A 20424-nucleotide genomic window follows, 5' to 3' on the forward strand; every position below is an offset into this window, starting at 1 on the left:
TGTGCGCCTTTTAGGTGAAACTTTACAGAGCAAATTAGTTACTCATTCAACAATTTATACACAAACAGTTTGACATTGCTTGCAGTCCCCTCCATATATCAACACTTTCCCCTTCCATACCCCAATTCCCCGTTTCCATCCATCCATTTTTCCTGACCCTTCCTGCCTTCTCATCGTTGTACTTGGGCAAGTGTTGCCCTTTTGGTCTCATGTACATGACTGAACTCTAAAAAGCACGTTCCTCACATGTGTTACTGTTTGTTTTATACACCTATCTAATTTTTGGCTGAAGGGTGAACTTCAGAAGTGGCTTCAGTTGTGAGTTAAAAGTGTGTCCGGGTCATGATCTTATAACAGAGAAAACCCTAAGGAATCCTCCAGAAAACTGTTGAAACTAATAGAAGAATTTAGCAGAGTATTGGGATACAAGATAAACATACAAAACTCAGTTGGATTCCTCTTCACCAACAAAAAGAACATTGAAGAGGAAATCACCAAATCAATACCATTTATAGTACCCCCAAGAAGATACAATACTTAGGAATAAATCTTACCAGAGATGTAAAAGACTTATACAAAGAAAACTACAGTACACTTCTGCAAGAAACCAAAAGAGACTTACATAAGTGGAAGAACATACCTTGCTCATGGATAGGAAGACTTCACATTATAAAAATGTCTATTCTACCAAAAGCGTTCTATACATTTAATGCAATTCTGATCCAAATCCCAAGGACATTATTTAATGAGATGGAGAAACAAATTACCAACTTCACGTGGAAGGGAAAGAGGCCCCGGATAAATAAGGCATTACTGAAAAAGAAGAAAAAAGTGGGAGGCCTTACTTTACCTGATTTTGGAACCTATTATACCACCACAGTACCAGAACAGCCTGGTACTAGTACAACAACAGATACATGGAGCAATGGAACAGAATTGAGAATCCAGACATAAATCCATCCACATATGAGCAGTTGATATTTGACAAAGGCCCCAAAACAGTTAAATGGGGAAAAGACAGTCTTTGTAACAAATAGTGCTGGCATAACTGGATATCCATCTGCAAAAAAATGAAACAAGACCCATACCTCACTCCATGCACAAAATCTAACTCAAAATGGATCAAAGACCTAAATATAAAATCTAAAACGATAAAGATCATGGAAGAAAAAATAGGGACAATGTTAGGAGCCCTAATACATGGCATAAACAGTATAGAAAACATTATAAAGAACGTAGAAGAAAAACTAGATAACTGGGAGCTCCTAAAAATCAAACACCTATGCTCATCCAAAGACTTCAGCAAAAGAGTAAAAAGACTACCTACAGACTGGGAAAAAGTTTTTAGCTATGACATTTCTGATGAGTGCCTGATCTCTAAAATCTCCATGATACTGCGAAAACTCAACTGCAAAAAGACAAATAACCCAATTAAAAAATGGGCAAAGGATATGAATAGACACTTCACTAAAGAAGACATTCAGGTAGCTAACAGGTATATGAGGAAATGTTCATGATCATTAGCCATTAGAGAAATGCAGATCAAAACTACAATGAGATTTCAACAAGGCTGGCATTAATCCAAAAAACACAAAATAATAAATGTTGGAGAGGCTATGGAGACACTGCAACACTTCTACACTGCTGGTGGGAATGTCAAATGGTACAGCCACTTTGAAAATCGATTTGGCACTTCCTTAAAAAGCTGGAAATAGAACTACCATACGATCCAGCGATCCTACTCCTTGGAATATATCCTAGAGAAATAAGAGCCTTTACACGAACAGATACATGCACACCCATGTTTATTGCAGCACTGTTTACAGTAGCAAAAAGATGGAATCAACCTAGGTGCCCATCAACAGATGAATGGATAAATAAGTTATGATATATTCACACAATGGAATACTACGCATCAATAAAGAAAACTGAGGAATCTGTGAAACATTTCATAACATGGAGGAACCTGGAAGGCATTATGCTGAGTGAAATTAGTCAGTTGCAAAAGGACAAATATTGTATAAGACCACTATTATAAGACCTTGAGAAATAGTTTAAACTGAGAAGAAAACATTCTTTTGTGGTTACGCGAGGGGGGAGGGAGGGAGGGTGGGAGAGGGGCATTCACTAGTAGATAAGAACTACTTTAGGTGAAGGGAAAGACAGCACAATACAGGAGAGGTCAGCACAATTGGACTAAACGAAAAGCAAAGAAATTTCCTGAATAAACTGAATGCTTCGAAGGCCAGTGTGGCAGGGGTCTGGGGACCATGGTTTCAGGGGACATCTAAGTCAATTGGCATAATAAAATCTATTAAGAAAACATTCTGCATCCTACTTTGAAGAGTGGCGTCTGGGGTCTTAAACGCTAGCAAGCAGCCATCTAAGATGCATCAATGAGTCTCAACTCACCTGGATCAAAGGAGAATGAAGAACACCAAGGACACAATGTGATTACGAGCCCAAGAGACATAAAGGGCCACATGAACCAGAGACTACATCATCCTGAGACTAGAAGAACTAGATGGTGCCCAGCTACAACTGATGACTGCCCTGACAGGGAACACAACAGAGAACCCCTGAGGGAGCAGGAGAGCAGTGGGATAAAAAAAAAAAAATGCAGACCCCAAATTCTCATAACACCAGACTTAACGGTCTGACCGAGACTAGAAGGACCCAGGTGGTCATGGCCCCCAGACCTTCTGTTGGCCCAGGACAGGAACCATTCCCGGAGCCAACTCTTCAGACATGGATTGGACTGGACAATGGGTTGGAGAGGGATGCTGGTGAGGAGTGAGCTTCTTGGATCAGGTGGACACTTGAGACTATGTTGGCATCTCCTGCCTGGAGGGGAGATGAGAGGGTGAGGGGGTTAGAAGCTGGCGAAATGGACACAAAAAGAGAGAGTGAAGGGAGAGAGTGGGCTGTCTCATTAGGGGGAGAGTAATTGGGAGTGTGTAGCAAGGTGTATATGGGTTTTTGTGTGAGAGACTGACTTGATTTGTAAACTTTCACTTAAAGCACAATAAAAATTATTAAAAAAAAAAAAAGTGTGTTCGGGGGCCATAGTCTCAGGGGTTCTTGCAGTCTCTGTCAGACCAGTTAAATCTGGTCTTTTTTGAGCGTGTGAATTTTTGAATTTTGTTCTATATTTTTCTCCTCCTCTGTCCGGGACCCTCTATTGTGATCCCTGTCAGAGTGGTTATTGGTGGTAGCTGGGCACCATCTAGTTCTTCTGGGCTCAGGCTGGTAGAGGCAAGCACACAGTAAATTTTGATAAATGGTAGTTATTTTATTAGCAGAGCTTGGACTAACTGACAAGGAGCTTTTGTTTTATTCTTAGGTGGTGTTTCTGAGATGAAATACATAAAACCTTTTATTTCAGGTAAGTGCTCAGCTCTTACCTGCTGAGATTCCCAAGTTCAACAATCAGTAATGGTATTTACTTAGTACTACGCTGTGCCATGTTCTACCCACAAAGCCATGAAATTGACCGGTTGTGCTCTCAGAGCACCCATTAAAGGACTGAACTGAAGCCCACCAAGAAGCTGCCTACAATTTTGGATCACCAAGAAAGTTTTCAGTGTGGAACTCAGACTTGATTTCTTTCTAAACTGGCCTGAGATTATTTTTGCTGCAAGGGTGGGAGGAAAAAAACTCATAAAGTTGAACTTGAGGTTCTTGTAGAAAGTCCTTGACTATAACCACTGATGGTATTAATTCACCCTTAGGAATAGTGCGTAGTGTGTAAGTGTTATTTTTAGGGGGCAATCAGAGGAATGTTCTACCTAAAGATTTGAAGCAGACAGGTAAGTGATTTAATTTTGAAGGTATTTTTTAAAACAGAAAGCCAAAATTCTGCTTATAAAAGCTAACAGTGAGAGAGTTTCTCATCTACGAGCTTTCAAGGGGAAAATAAGCATAGCCCAAGAGAGACTTAGAAACCCTGGTGGTGTAGTGGTTAAGAGGTACAGCAGCTAACCAAAAGATTGGCAGTTTGAATCCGCCAGGCACTCCTTGGAAACCCTGTGGGGCTGTTTTACTCTATCCTGTATGGTGGCTGTAAGTCAGAATTGACTCAGTGGCAACGGCTTTGGTTTTGGTTTAACAGAGACTTTCACTGGGTTTATTGATTTAGTTGGGATTATTGGTGCTTTAATTAGATGAACCATAGTTTCAACATTCCTCCCCTCCTGACATCCACCCCCCATTTTCCATGTGAGCTTAAGATAAGACTATCAAAAGGGTCTCACTAAATTTGTTTCCCTTTCTATAGGGATCTAACTTAATAGCCCCATTTCTCTAATCCCAGGCCCTACAGTTTGCATCTGAGGATCACAGTTTGTTTCATTAATATCAGCTAGTTTCTGCTGGGGCTATTTTGGAGAAAATTTAAACTTTCTACCAAGGTCTGCAACTAAACTCCCCATATCATTCAGACCAAGCGATTGTTGTATGGGAGTGATTCTCTCTGACAGAGGGAAAACCTTCTGCTTAGTTCTTTGTGGATATACTTTTAAAGAATCTGAAAAGCAATGATAGAGCTATGAGACTTCCAAAGTGCATGTGTGCGCACGTGCACACGCACGTGCACACGTGTTGTTTGGGGAGGAGGTTATTTTTGTTTTAGTGAAACAAATCAGTTCCACTTGAACTACTACATTTGTCATTATAATTCTAAAAGCTGAACTTTGGAGAGTGGTGGATTTTAGCTAACCAGAGGAGCTTGAGAATTATACAAAAGAGAATCATCCTGGTACTGAGAAGGAAAAGCTGTTAAAAATGTCACATGATGCCTTATGTAGTTTGTACTGATTTTTTGAAATCTTATCTATGCAATGTAAGATGCTATGTACATATGTCCAAATATTGCCATTAATGTCTACAATTGTGGCTGTCCAAATCCCATGCTCGTGTTTATGAAGGAAGAACCTTTAGTGCTGGCATATGGTTTGACTCCAGTTCTTCCACAGGGAATTTCATCTTCCTTGGCTTTGTTCATAATCTGTTCTTGCCTCATGATGAACTAGTGCATTTCTGCCTTCACAGACTATATCATCTAGTTAAGGTCTTGGGATAGCCAGGCAAATCTATGCCCATCTTTGTCTTGCTTTCTTTGTCTTTATGGAAGTCTGTGTTAGTTCCTTAAACACATTTTTAGGACTGAGGATGTTTCCTTTAATGTCCTTCAATGTAGGCTGTTGGCATTGTGCCAAAGCATTGTTCAGTAAAAGCCATTCTGAGCTTGGGGACAGAACAATGCAGGTGCTTTATAGGTGCTTAATATGTATTTATAGAATAAATGATGGAAGATTTTGATGTTGAAAATATACCCATTCTCTTGAAATTAACCTACAAATTCCAGCAGTCCAACCAAAAATTCCCACAGACATTTTCGGAACAGGACAAGTTGATTTCATTATTTATCTGAAAGAAAAAATGTAAGAGAATAGCAAAAAAAATTTTTTAAAGAATAAGGAGAAGATTTGCCTTACTAGATATCAAAACATGTTATAAAGCTATAATAATTAAAACAGTGTAGTATTGGTGTAGGAATAGAAATAGATCAATGGAAAGATTGATTAGACTCTTTATGAGTCTAAAAAGAGACTAGTGTGTACTTGGAAATTCAGTATAGGTAAAGGTAACATTTCATGCTGAAATTAACGATGTTGGGATGCTTGGCTCTACATTTGGGAAAAAAATTAAGTTAGATTCCTACTTTATATGACATACATACACACATTTCAGGCATACTATGAAACTAAATGTTAAAAAGAAAACTTAAAAAATATTAAAAATATGGGAGAATTTATAATCTTCAGGTGACCCAAACCAAATCCACTGCTGTTGAGTTGATTCCAACTCATAATGAGCTTGTAGGACAGAGCAGAACTACCGCATAGGGTTTCCAAGGCTATAAACCTTTATAGAAGCAGACTGCCACATCTTTCCCCTGTAGACCGACTAGTGGGTTTGAACCGTCAACCTTTCAGTTAGTAGCTGAGTGCTTAACCACTACACTACCAGGGCTCCTTCTCTTCAGGTTACAAAGACTGTTTTAAAAAAGAAAACACCCTAGAGGTCATGAAGAAAATAAAGGCTAGATTTGCCTTTTTTTTTTTCTTTTTTCCAAACTTCCAATTCTTCTCTCCATATTTCCCCTGTTTCTCCTGGTTATCCCCTTGTTGTTGGTATATATATATATATTTTTTATATTAATCATAACATAAACTGGTTAAAAATACATGCTGTGGAGTAAGACTGTCTGTTTCCAATCCTGGCTTTCCCGCATATTAGCCAAGTGACCTTTGTTCAAGTTACTTAGCCTATGTCTCAGTTTCATCACTTGAATACATAGACGATAATACAGTGCTACCTATCTCACAAGGTTATCGCAAGGGTTAAATGAAAAAAGCTATATCAGGGCATACAGCATAGTAAGCTCTGAATTAATGTTACCTTCTTTATTATTAAGTCTTATAATAGATTCCTCCTGTTGCCTAAATAAGTAAAATGCCTAAGCTTTTCATTCATAGACACTTGTCTGTAGTCTGTTTCCTCTAATTGTTAATCAACAAGTCCTTAGAGAATTTCAAACACTTTTAGCATTAGCCAAACCCAAACATAAATAGGAAAACTAAATCGCTATTAAGAAAGTCACAGATCCACTCTTCACATCACTGTTCTCTCTATTAGCGTGACTAATGAGGGTTTGCCATGGTGCTACCATATGACCAAGTACTAAACATAGGGTTCTAGTCTAGGCTTTATAGTAGGTATTTGGAAAGCCAGTATCAGGGCCACCACACTGTGCAACCCCAGGGACATCATTGACCTGGTGACTCCTGAAGATGTGATACGCAATGCACAACCTGGGGGTGGCTCAGGCAAGAGTGTAGCCAAGGAGGTTAGATCTTTATTTGCTTGAAAAAGTTCAATTGGAGATACTCAGCAGAGCAAAAAGAACTCCTATGTTTAAAGTAAAGAAATTGGCTACTCCAAAGAATGGGAATGAGCCTTCTGATTTCAGGACTTAGAATTAAAAGACATGATTTCCAGTTTTGATTTTTTCCATTTACCACCTCTCTAAGCCTCAGTTTTCTCAACTGTAAGTGGAATAATTATCTTTTCCTATGTCTCAGGCTTAATGAGATGATTTTTATAAATTAAAAGCTAAACAAAGGCAAATGTGAGCTTCTCTGTCATTTCTTCTTACAGTTGTTATGCTAAGGAAAAACAAAGTCATCAAAAGGTTAGTATCTGTACTTTATTCATGGTTCAGAGACTTAAAGGAGTTTAAGAAACAAAACAAAAAAGGCTTGATTGGCCTATCCCTGATAATCAGATGTGAAGCTCATTACTTAGTGTTCTGTATAAAGAATGAAGAGGATCTGTGAGAGGTGAAATGAAGAGAGATGGAGCAGGTAGCAAAAAAAAATGTATAACAATAAGGGCTTCTAAGTGCTCACTTAGTCACTGCTGTAGGGAACTAAATAACTTCCTATTAAAATGAGAAACCTATCAGGTTTAAAGCAATAAAATGGAATTTAATACATTGTCATGTTGTTGAATATTTAGATTATTTCCAACGTTTTACTATCATGTTCCAATGATCCAGTGTTCCTCTATACACACACACACACACACACTCACTCATACATATTGCTATGTACTTGTCTGACAATTTCCTTATGATAAATTCATAAAAGCCACTAGGTCAATGATTGTGCATAGTTTTAAATCTTTGAATATAAACTGCACCCCAGAAAGCTTAAAACAATTCATAGTGTGGCTAGAATGAAGAGAATCATTCTTTTCCCCATACCCTTGCCAGTGGTGTGTATTATCATTTTTTTATTATCATATCAGATCAGAAAAGCATTTTTCCAGAAAGCCTTTCCTTGGGCAGATATTCTTAATAAACTTATCTTTATTCAAACTTCATATTATTTACTAATCCCCTATTTAGAAGCCAGCCCCTGTGCTAGGGCTGTAGCAGATATAGAAATAAATTAGACGTGGTTCCACTTATTAGTCTGATAAAAATAGAGGAGATAAAATACAAAAATAATTATCTTTGTCAGGCTGCTGGCCAAAAAATGATAGCTCTTGGCTGATTAATTTGAATGTTTTGATCACTTCTTTTTTTATATAGCTAGCTTACATTTCTTCTTTTGTGAATTGACAGTTGGCCCACTTTCCTATTAAGCTATTTCCAATTGATTTGTAAGAGCTGTTTATATTTTTAGGATATTAACCCTTTACTTTATACATTATCACAGTTTCTCCTCTAGTCTGTGATTCAGTTTAGTTTGTAGTGTTTTATTTTTTATCCATACCTAAATTTTAGCAACATATGTAGTTAAATTTAGCAATCACATTCTTTTTGGTTTTTGCTTTTGGTGTCACATTTAGAGAAGCCATTTCCCTCTAACTTATCTAAATAGTGTCTTTATTGTCTTCTAGTACTACCTTTATTTCTTTTTTTGTATTTAAATTTTTCATTCATCTGGAATTTATTTTGGGATGAGTTATAAATAAGGTACATAACTTTATTTTTCTCAAATGATTAACCTATTAATATCATTTTAATGACTAACATTCTTTTTCCCTAATTTGAAATGGCAGCTTTCTCATATGCTAATATCCTCTATTCTCTTGGGTCTATTTCTGTACTTTCTATTCCATTTTATTTATCTATCCTGACACTAGTACCAAACTGTTTTGATTACTGTAACTGTAAGGTACATATTAAATGTATGGTAGGATGATTTCTGAATATCCTACTCTATTATTCTTCATTAAAAAAAAAATTCCTAGCTATTCTTTTACATATATCTTTAAATATACATTTTTAAATTATTTGAGTTTAAAAATTTCATTGATTGTGATCACATTAAATTTGTAAATTGATTTTGGGAGTTAGTTTATATCTTTGCAATATGGAGTTTCCCTATCTGGGAACATGGTGATTCTATTTACTCAGGTATTTTTCTATGGCCCTCAGTAAAATTTCATAGCTTTTTTATATAGATCTGTACATTTATTATTATGTTTATTCCTAGATATTTTAAATTTTGTTGCCATTTAAATGGCATTTTTCACATTTTTTTTTCTAATTGGTTATTATCAGTATCGAGGAAAGCCACTGGCAGTTGTAAATTTATTGTGTAACTAGACACCTTACTGAAATGTTATTATTTCTAGTAATTTCTAGAATCATGACCTAGTTCTAAGACTGGGAAGGTCAGTAGAGGTTATCTTCTTTAACCCTCTTATATACAGAGGAGGAAAGCGATATTCAGAGTAGGCTTAACAGGGCTGAGTTGAAATCTTAAATCTCTTGAATATCTTATTCGTTGAACTTTACAAAATACAGTATTGTTGTAAATAGGTGCGAGAATGAGACAACACACTACCTTAAGGCAGGCCTGTCAAATCTGTATCTTGAAGTGGCCAATGCCAATCCAAGGTTTACAAATCAGAACTTCCATTTTGCAGCTTGTCTTAGGGGTGACCCGGTCCTAGAAGATCAACTCACTCCTTTCTTTTCTGAGAAAAATTATTTATCAACAGCAGTTAATTTAGGAGTTTACCATGGGAAGTCTAAGTACCAGTCACTTGCCTAAAGCATCACCTTCTAGTGGCCAACGCCACTCAGGACACCAAATTAGAGATCCCAGAATTACAGCAAAGAGAACTGAATGTTTGTGTGTGGTATTTACATTAAGATCTGGTGTTCTGATAGTCTGATATACTATTCTTCTGTGTTCTAGGGATATTTCTTTCCAAATAACTCTGATAGGCATTATAATCAATAAAACTTTTCCCAGACAATGGTTGAGACAGTGATAAATGTTTGTGTTCAGTATTTGCCATAGATAGAAACTGTCCTTTACTCTTTCTTGACCAACGTATTAGTTTTAAGGATTAGAGCTTCTCTTGGATTACTTATAGCTTAACTTCCTGCCTCCCATTTTAAAGAGGAACTCTGAGCCTCATGTTGAGATTTCGGCTGTATTTTAATCTCATCAGCACCTTCATAAATTATCTGTTAGGCAGCGTATACTTAGAGGATATTTCTGTAGATGGTTAAACTTATTTATTAATGTTGATTTTTGTTAACTTCCTTTCAAGGGTGTAGGTATGTGTGTTTAAAATCTGGTTCCCAAATTCTACTGTTTATGCCTTTTTTGGTTGGTGTAGCCTCCCCATCAAGTACCACACAGCCTCTTGAGATCAGTCATGTAGCTGACCGCTAAGAATGACTCAGAAGAAGTCCATCAGGAGTTACTGAAATTCAGGGAGTGTCACAAGTTCCTCTAAAGATTGGAGTTGCTGAGGAGGCCTGCAAGAGTGAATAGTCTTGCCCACCCACTCAGTCTATTGTCAGAACTTCAGTGAACTGACTGATACTTTTAGACAGCATTTGTCTGGTTGGGCCCAACCAGTTGGGCTAGCACTGATTTGAATTTGGTGGACTGGAGTTGAAATATGTAGGGGGAGTGTCAGGAGGGTTATTGGAAATCCCTGAGAGATAAACTGAGGAAGAGAAATTTCTAAAAGGGCATGAGGTTAGATAAAATTGGAGTGGAGTACATTTGATAATTAATTAAGGCAAGAAGCAAAGCTAAGCTGTCTTAGACAAGTGCTGAGAGAGAAGTGTTTATAATTCATTTTAATGGCTGCTGCCCATGTAGTAGGCAGATAGGGCAGCCACACTTTAGGGTTCAGGACCTGGGGCATAGCACCTAGTCCAGTGACCACATCCATTACCACATGATGGAAGGTGATGATGGGTGGAAGATACTATCTAAAGAAGCACGCTTAAGTGCTGGGTACTTGTTCCTTTCATTGCTCACCAGCTAGGAAGAGATAAAGGTAGACCTTAGGCAGGCCCTGTTGTTGGCCCCTGCGTACCTCCAGGGATTACAGGAGTCAGAAGAACTTGTTTGAATAAAGAAATGTATGAATAGAACTGTCTGAAAATGGAGATGCCGTCTTGAGAGACAGTGGCTTCTTCACTGAGCGTATTTAAGGAAGGCTGCCAGTGTTGCTAAACACTGGGTAGGTTTGAAATTCTGCAATTCCCAGGATGAGAGTGACCCTGAAAGGCCATGCAAGATCCAGGATAATGCCCAGCCTAGAGATTCCTGGTAGGAATGAAAGACAATTCTGAAAGTGATCCTTTTTACTTGGGCTTCATTTAATTTAGGTAGGTTTGGCCCAGTCCCTAAGTGATATGAGAAAACCACTTGACAGCTCCAGTTAGCACCGTGAGCTACGGATGTTCTCATTTTGGTCTCAAAACCAGAGTTTTCTGGGGTCACCCAGGAACAGGGAATCTCAAGGTGAAATGACTTAAACTCCCACAGCTTGTTGCCCTGGTGAATTAGAAATGTTCTGCCTTCTGTTATGAAGTAGAATAGTGGAGCATAGGCCACCAGCAGAGAGGTGACATGTGTGGCCCAGTTTAGGATTTGGGATTATATTAGTCAGAGAGCTCCCCATTTTCTGGATGCCACATTTGTATCTAATGGAGTAGAGCAGCAAAGGGGAATGTGTCTTTGGATTGATTTCAATTAACAGATGTACAGATCCCAGAGCTGATTTTAAATATCACCAGATAAAGTATTTGTATTCTTCATAGCAATCGTCTTGATGGAGTTATCAGGAGGAGACATCAGATCAGAAAAGTTTTTTTTCAGAAAGCTTTTCCTTGGGCAGCTATTCTTAATAAACTTATCTCCTGCTGGTATTCATTCTTTTGAGATAGAGGAAGGCATTCCCCTTGTAAGGGACAATGGGAGCAGTGGCACAGACGCTTGGGTCATACATTGGGAATCGTGTAGGCCAGTAAGATAAGTAGTGGAAGAGAAAGACTGAAGAGTAGTTTGGGTTCAAATCAGAGCACTGTAAATGTGTGGGTGGTGATATCTGGAGTTTATTCAGTAGCCTGTGGAGAGCCATTGAAGGTTTCTGAGCTAGTAGGTAAGAAGACATGATCAGTGTTGTTCTTTAGGGCATCAGAGGATACATTATAAGGTTTGGAAGCAAATAACAGGATACTCAATCCAGAAGGAACATATAAAGAGTATAAGCTGATGCTGGTGGGAATGGTAAGGAGGTAATAGCTTCAAGCGACCCTCAGATAGAATGTATAGAACATGGCAGGTGATCAGAGGAGGAATTAAAGGTGACTCTTGGATTTCTTGCACAAGTAACAAAATAGTAAGGCAAAAGAGCAGTAGTTTTTAAAATCACAGAAGGTGAGGAATGTCGTTTTGGAACACATTTATTTTGAGATGCTAGCAAGTACCTAAGAGGAAATCTCCAACAGAATGAGTTTGGTACTAGATATGGAGATTTAGGAATCATAGCTAAAGATGCAAGAGATCATCACTCAGGGAAAGCATACACCCAGAGAAGAGAATGGGAATAAAAACAGTACTTTGGGGGAAAAGCAACTATTATGTGCAAGGCACAATAAAACATGTGTGATATACTTTATCTCATGTAATCCTTGCAACCAAGGTAACTTCATATTGCATATAAGAAACCTCAAGTTCGGAGAGATTATCTCATTAGTCCAAGGTCACACACTGGATAAGTGTTAGCTCTAGAGTCCAAATTTAGGTTTGCCTAACTACACTACTATGAGTTAGAATCAACTCAATGGCAACGAGTTTGGTTTCTGGTTTAACTACACTACATCATACTGCAAAGCTGTCAAAGAGCGTCATGGGAGAAAAAACAATCATTACCATGAGAACAAGAAAGAAAAGACTAATTACTATCTTAATGAACTCTTAGTTTCTTAATGAAAAGAAGAGTCTGAGATGAGGAGGTAAAATATCTTCAAATGGTTCTCCAATAGTTCCAGCTTTTGTTGTGAATTTCTGCCAAGGCCACGTAGATAGATACCAGGATTAGGTACATTCACAATTACAATTCTGGCCCATAGCGACCCTGTAGAGAGGCTATTTAAGGTCTTTGAACTACACCTGGCCTACCTGGAAGTTGAGCTGCTATCTACAAGTATACATTTTAGCATACTCAAATAAAAATATTTAAGATAAAAAATGATTCTCTAAGAAACAGAATTAACTCGTAGAGTCCTGCTTAAACCATGCCACTTCCTCTGGGGAACATGACATCAGTATATTACTGAAGTACTCTTCACGGTACAGCAGTTAAGCACTTCGCTGCTAACTAAAAGGTTGATGACTCAAACCCACCCAGTGGCTCCCCAGGAGAAAGACATGGCAATCTTCACCTGTAAAGATTACAACCTAGAGAACCCTATGGGGCAATTCTGTTCTGCCATACTGTTGCTGTGGAGTCAATTCCGACTCATAGCAACCCTATAGGTCAGAGTAGAACTGCCCCATAGAGATTCCAAGGAGTGCCTGGTAGATTTGAACTGCCAACCTTTTGGTTAGCAGCCATAGAACTTAACCACTATACCACCAAGATTTCCCTTATGCCATGAGGGGTCACTATGAGTTGAAATCAACTGGAGGGTACCCAACAATAACAAAGTACTTACTCTCCCTAGAGGAAACTACTTTTACTACTTTGTTGTGAATCCTCCCAAACATGAACATAACCAGTACACTGAATAAATGGGACCCATAGGGACTAAAAATAAGAGCAACTTATTTTTGTCTCCTACAAAAATAAGGTTTCTATAAACCTGTCTATTAGGAGTAGTTTTTCTCATGCTACTTAGAAAAAGCAGGCCCAATTCCTTCTTGTGTATTTTAGGAAATTAAAAAAAAAAATCTTATGGTTGTTTCACATCAAAAAACGTAGTCTCAAAGTACTTAAAATACCATGTACTAGTCAAAGCTTCCAACTATATTCAAAATTACAGCTACTCCCAATCCCCTAGCCGAGGTCAATCTTCCTTCCTGATTCCTTCTTTACTAGTTTGCTAATCAAGATTACTGATCTCTCCAGAGTTTTTCCATACCCTTACCAAAATTGGATTATTTAGATCTTTTTAACCTTTGCCAATCTGATACATGAAAAGTGATAGTTCATTGTCCTTAATGTTTACATTTCTATGATTCTATCGAGGTTAAGTAATTTTTCATGTACATATTTGTCATTGCGTTTCCTCTGATGTGAATTGCCTGCCATACCCTTTGCTCATGTTTCTTTTGGAGTAGTCTTTTTAAAGTGATTTATAGATGATCATGACATATTATGGATCTTAATCCTTTGCTGCTGTGTGGTCTGCAAATTGTCTTTTACCTTTTCCTGTTGTGTCTTTCACTGAACCAAAATTTTATTTATTTTTATATAGTCAAATCTGTGCATGTTATATGTTAGGGCTTTAACCAAAAGATCAGCAGTTCCAGTCCACTGGCTGCTCCTTGGAAACCCTATAGGGCAGTTTTACTCTGTCCTGTATGGTCGCTATGAGTCAGAATCAACTTGACAGCAACGAGTTTTTTTTTAGGTTTCACATCAGATTTAGGAATGCCTTCTCAATCGATAACTGTTTAAAAAAAAAATTCTCCATGTATTTTTCCAGATTTTTATATTTTTAGCAATGTAATTGCTCACCAACCCTGTTAAGGACTTTGAACTGTCCTGACATAGCTGGAGCCTGAGCTCCTATCTACAAGTGTCCGTTTATTATATTATTCCCGATTTTTATATTTTTAGTTTTTTTATGCTGTTATAGTCCAGTATTTTAATTCTAATAAGGCTAATTAGACATTATCATGTTACTTTATACAGAAAATATTTGATTTTTACATTTGAGTTATTAATTAAAGTAATTTTTGCATATGGCATTAAAATAGGATTCCATGTCGAAAGTTTTGTAAAACTTTTCTTTTTGTTTGTACGTTGTTAGATGCCGTCAAGTCAATTTTGACTCATAGTGACCCCACATGACAAAGAAGAACTCCCTTACAGGTTTTTCTAGGCTGTAATCTGTATGGGTGCAGATTGCCCAGCCATTCTCTCATGGAGCTGCTGGGTGGGTTCAAACCACCGACCTTTCCCTTAGCAGCCAAGCACTTAACTGTTTATACCACCAGGTCTCCTTTTTGTTTGTATAGGTGGGTTTTTTGTTGTTGTTGTTTGCTGTTTAGATTTACTTTTATATTTACTAATGTAATTGCTCACCAATCCCTCTTGAATCCCATTCTGGAACCATTTTCCTTCTTCGTGAAGTATAACCTTTAAAAATCCTTTAGCGAGGGTTGGTTGGTAGTATACTCTCTCAGTTTTTATTTGAAAATATCTTTATTTTACTCTTGTATTCTTGTCCTTGAAGGAAAATTTTGCTTAGTCCACAATTCTAGATTGACAATTATTTTCTATCAGTGTTTTGAACATAGTATTCCACTGTCTTCTAATACTGCTTTTCAGAAAAATCCTTAGTCTTTTTGTCTTCCTTTATAGGTAATGTGTCTTTTTTGTGGCTGCTCTTTGTCTTTCATGTTTTATAGTTTCAATAGTGTATCTAAGTATAGGTTTCTTTTTATGTTTAATTCTGCTTAATGTTGTACTTCCTGTAATCTTTTTCATTTGTCTTCCATATCTTTTTTATATTTTTTGTTTCCTTATCTTTCTATGGCATTCTGGCTTATTTATTCAGATCTTTTTCCTGGCTTACTGATTTTCTCTTTAGCTGCATCTAATCTGTGTTTGACACGTATAATGAGCTATTAATTTCAACTATTTTGTATATATATATAACTTCACTTATAGAGGTTTTATTTGATTACAGTATTTTAAAAAATCTATTTGTAATTTATAATAGCTTCTTATTGCTTGCTTATTTTTATTCTATGTTTTAATTTTTAAATATTTTATTTTATACATAGTCACTTTATATTCAAACCAAAAACCCTTTGCTGTCGAGTCAATCGTGATCCATAGGTTTATGATTATGTCAATGTCTGAAGATTTTGAAAATCTGAATCACGTTGTATGTTGCTTCTTGCTAACTGTAGTTGGTTTCTCTCTGTGTTTAGTATTTTTTATATTGTGAGCTCATATTTTGCTAACTTTATCCTTCATTATAGATGAGAAAAGGTGGAAAACTGAGTAAAAGGGTCATTTGCTTTAGGTACAAATGGTTTAGGAATTGCTGAAAGTAGAACTGAGGTTTCTAAATTGTGCTCAGTGCATTATTGTCTCGCCCTTGCCTCCAATTTTAAAACCAATAAGATTTGTTTAAAAGAGAACATAACACTTGGTTTCTATTATTCCATTCAATAAACCTTTGTTAATTACCTACTGTGTGCAAAACAGTTAAGACTAGCTTATTTTTACAGACAAAAAGAAATGGAAAATAAACCATCCCAAAGCATCAGTATCATGCCACCTAATAAAGAGCATACTTTGTGAGATGGCAAAATGCAAGATCCAGAAGGAGACTGTGTGGACATCAATGTTTGTTCAGTCCCAAATAAAAGCTCCAGGTGGAAAAGAGGACTTCTGTGACACATTGTTACCTTACATAGCCTGCCTTATAGACTGAGCAGAGAACTCCTGAGGAAGACTCTGAGTTTGGAAATAGAAAAACGCAGTGGCTAAGAAACTCGTGTTTGCAGGCTCCTTTCTACTCCGTTTTGTGTTGGAAGATCATTTTGTATTTATCTTCATCTCTTTGCTTTAAAACACCTAAACCAAAACAAAGTTTATTGAAAGGTTATTAGGGGTCCATGAACCACCTTTGGAAGAAGCAGATTTTGAATGAGGGTTTCGAAACTCACTTCGTTTTCCCTATCAAGAGGAAACGGGGGGGGGGGGGGGGGAACAAAACAACAAAGGAATTTTGCCAAGTTCTCAAAAGTCCGGAACCAGTTAGAAATAGGAAACTGCAGGAGATCCAGTCAGTCACTGAAATGGTATCATAGAGTAGCAGATGTTTCAACATCTTCCCTCCACTCCCAGAGTTTTAAAGTTTTTTTAAGTGTAGAAGATCTTTGTTTTCTTAGAGCATTTTCTGCCTGAAAGAAGCTGTGGTTGTAATAAGAAGGGGATAAGGTAGGGACTGTAACTGAGAAAGAAGAGAGGTGTCGTGTGCAGTACTGGGGGCCTTTGATCTGTGCCTTTTTAAAGCATTTCAGGATAAGATTAGCTTTTTTTTTTTTCTTCTTTTTTTAATGTGTTTCCATCACATCATAAAAAGCAACCTTTATTTAGCTTTGCTGAGATTCATGTAGTGGGAATGGGAGTAGAAGGAGCCTTGATTTCTGAAGTATCTGAGGCTTTGTGCATTGGGTGTAATAGGTAACTCAGAGAAACCTGTTTGGAGTAGACTGGAAACTTTCATGATTTTACACAACAGTTTTGGGAAAATATAGCCCTTATTTTAGCCAGGGGATGATAGGTGCATCTGCTTCTTTTGAGAGTCCTTTCCTCACATTCTCAGAAGTATTCAAGTCAACCAGGAGTTTGTTCATTTGTAATCTCTTCTGCTGTTCCTTTGTTGTTGAAGAAATCTTTTCCCTGGAAGAAAGATTTAGAAAGCCAATTATGACTTCTGTGGATGAAGTCTATGATGTTCTAGTACTAAAAGTCATTGGCTATACTAGCATCACAAATATACCATTGCCATCATCATCTTCAAAAGGGAAGAACAGGCTTGGCGTTTCTCAAGCTGAAAGAACAGAAGAAAAAGTTCAAGCCTCAAGTTGCAGTAGTGAAGGATTCCATGGGGAAAATATTAAATGATGCAGGAAGCATCAAAAGAAGATGGGAGGAATACACAGAGTCATTATACCAAAAAGAATTAGTCGCTATTCAACCATTTCAAGAGGCGGCATATGATCAGGAACCGATGGTACTGAAGAAGTAGTCCAAGCTGCTCTGAAGGCACTGGCAAAAAACAAGGCTCCAGGAATTGATGGAATATGAATTGAGATGTTTCAACAAACAGATGTAGCACTGGAAGTGCTCACTCGTCTATGCCGAGAAATATGGAAGACAGCTTCCTGGCGAACTGATTAGAAGAGATCCATATTTATGCCTATTCCCAAGAAGGTGATCCAACCGAATGTGGAAATTACAGAACAATATCATTAATATCACACGCAAGCAAAATTCTGCTGAAGATCATTCAAAATGGCTGCAGCAGTATATCAACAGAGAACTGCCAGAAATTTAGGTTGGTTTCAGAAGAGGACGTGGAACCAGGGATATCATTGCTGATGTCAGATGGATCCTGGCTGAAAGCAGAGAATACCAGAAGGATGTTTACCTGTGTTTTATTGATTATGCAAAGGCATTTGACTGTGTGGATCATAACAAACTATGGATAACACTGCGAAGAATGGGAATTCCAGAACACTTAATTGTGCTCATGAGGAACCTTTACATAGATCAAGAGGCAGTTGTTCAGACAGAACAAGGGGATACTGATTGGTTTAAAGTCAGGGAAGGTGTGCGTCAGGGTTGTATTCTTTCACCATACCTGTTCAATCTGTATGCTGAACAAATAATCCAAGAAGCTGGACTATATGAAGAAGAACAGGGCATCAGGATTGGAGGAAGACTGATTAACAACCTGCGTTATGCAGATGACACAACCTTGCTTGCTAAAAGTGAAGAGGACTTGAAGCACTTACTAATGAAGATCAAAGACCACAGCCTTCAGTATGGATTACACCTCAACATAAAGAAAACAAAAATTCTCACAACTGGACCAACGAGCAACATCATGATAAACGGAGAAAAGATTGAAGTTGTCAAGGATTTCATTTTACTTGGATCCACAATCAACAGCCATGGAAGCAGCAGTCAAGAAATCAAAAGACACGTTGCATTGGGCAAATCTGCTGCAAAGGACCTCTTCAAAGTGTTGAAGAGCAAAGATGTCACCCTGAAGACTAAGGTGCGCCTGGCCCAAGCCATGGTATTTTCAGTCGCATCATATGCATGTGAAAGCTGGACAATGAATAAGGAAGTCTGAAGAAGAGTTGACGCCTTTGAATTGTGGTGTTGGCGAAGAATATTGAATATACCGCGGACTGCCAAAAGAACGAACAAATCTATCTTAGAAGAAGTACAACCAGAATGCTCCTTAGAAGCAAGGATGACAAGACTGCATCTTACATGCTTTGGACATGTTGTCAGGAGGGATCAGTCCCTGGACAAGGACATCATGCTTGGCAGAGTACAGGGTCAGCAGAAGAGTGGAAGACCCTCAACGAGGTGGGTTGACACAGTGGTTGCAACAATGAGCTCAAGCATAACAACGGTTGTAAGGATGGCACAGGACCAGGCAGTGTTTCATTCTGTTATGCATAGGGTCGCTATGAGTCGGAACCGACTCGATGGCACCTAACAACAACAACATCATCATCTTTGTTATACTTTAAGAGGTCTTCAGACTGTGGTAAATGTAAACTTAAAGACTTATACAGTCCTCCCCCAAAACTTTGTATTTAGTGAATTTACCAGTCTTTTGTGTATACATAATTGTAGGGGGATGATGGATGTTGGCAGACAGAATCACACCTGTAGCTTGGAGGAATTTGAAGTTCGTTTGCAGTGTGGTGCCGTTGGAAAACTCTAGGCTGATACATCAGTAGACTAAGTACCCTACCCCATCTCCAAGTTCCAGTAAGGTCATTGTATTTACTGTGTTATAAAATTTAGTCCAAGGCCAAGGCAGTTTAGAGAATATCAACTCAAAATAGGACCTGTTATGTCTACTTTGAAGTCTCATCTCTTAAAAAAAGAACTTTAATTCCTATAACCATATCATATAGGGAATAGTTCTATTCCCTTTACTGCTTCTTTTATGACTCTTTGTTTTATAACATCCTTTTTAAAATCCGATGACCCTCCCCCAAAATACTTAATAAATACATCAGAGAGTCCTGGTAGACATCACCTTAGGCAAGTGATCTAGGTTAACATCACCAGGCATATATATCGACACATTAGGCAAACTCAAGTTGAGGGACATTCTACAAAACAACTAACTAAAGCCAAACCTTTTGCCATCGAGTCGATTCCGACTCATGGTGACTCTATAGAACCCCATACAGTTTCCAAGGAGCACCTTGTGGATTCAAACTGCTAGCCTTTTGGTTAGCAGACATAGCTCTTAACCACTACACCACCTGGGTTTCCAAACAACTAACTGGCACCCTTCAAAAGTGTCAAAATCATGAAAAAGCAAGTAAAGAATGAGGAACGAAGGTTGGAGGAGACTAAGAAGACATAACTAAATGCAGTGTGGGATCCTAATTGGATATTGGAACACACACACACACACACACACACACACACACAAAACCTTAATGGAAAGAACTGGTGACGTATAAGTAAATTCTGTACTTAAGTTAATAGTATTATAAAAAAAAGTTAATAGTATTATATACTAAGGTTAATTTCTTAGTTCATTTTTCTATGGGTATGTAAAATGTTAACGTAAGGAGA

At 37.7% G+C, this 20424-nt stretch overlaps 1 protein-coding gene across 1 annotated transcript in view; it reads left to right on the forward strand.

Annotated features, from left to right (window-relative positions):
• The window catches only part of LOC126082416 (phospholipid-transporting ATPase FetA-like), a 130068-nt gene that overhangs the window by 14035 nt on the left and 95609 nt on the right, over window positions 1-20424 (forward strand). The window contains exon 2 of the mRNA XM_049894946.1: window positions 3344-3385. Within this exon, the coding sequence (XP_049750903.1) occupies window positions 3358-3385 (28 nt within the window). The 5' untranslated portion in view covers window positions 3344-3357. The remainder of the gene's footprint in view (window positions 1-3343; window positions 3386-20424) is intronic.

The sequence above is a fragment of the Elephas maximus genome, chromosome 9, assembly GCF_024166365.1.
Source record: "Elephas maximus indicus isolate mEleMax1 chromosome 9, mEleMax1 primary haplotype, whole genome shotgun sequence".
Taxonomy (NCBI): Eukaryota; Metazoa; Chordata; class Mammalia; order Proboscidea; family Elephantidae; genus Elephas; species Elephas maximus.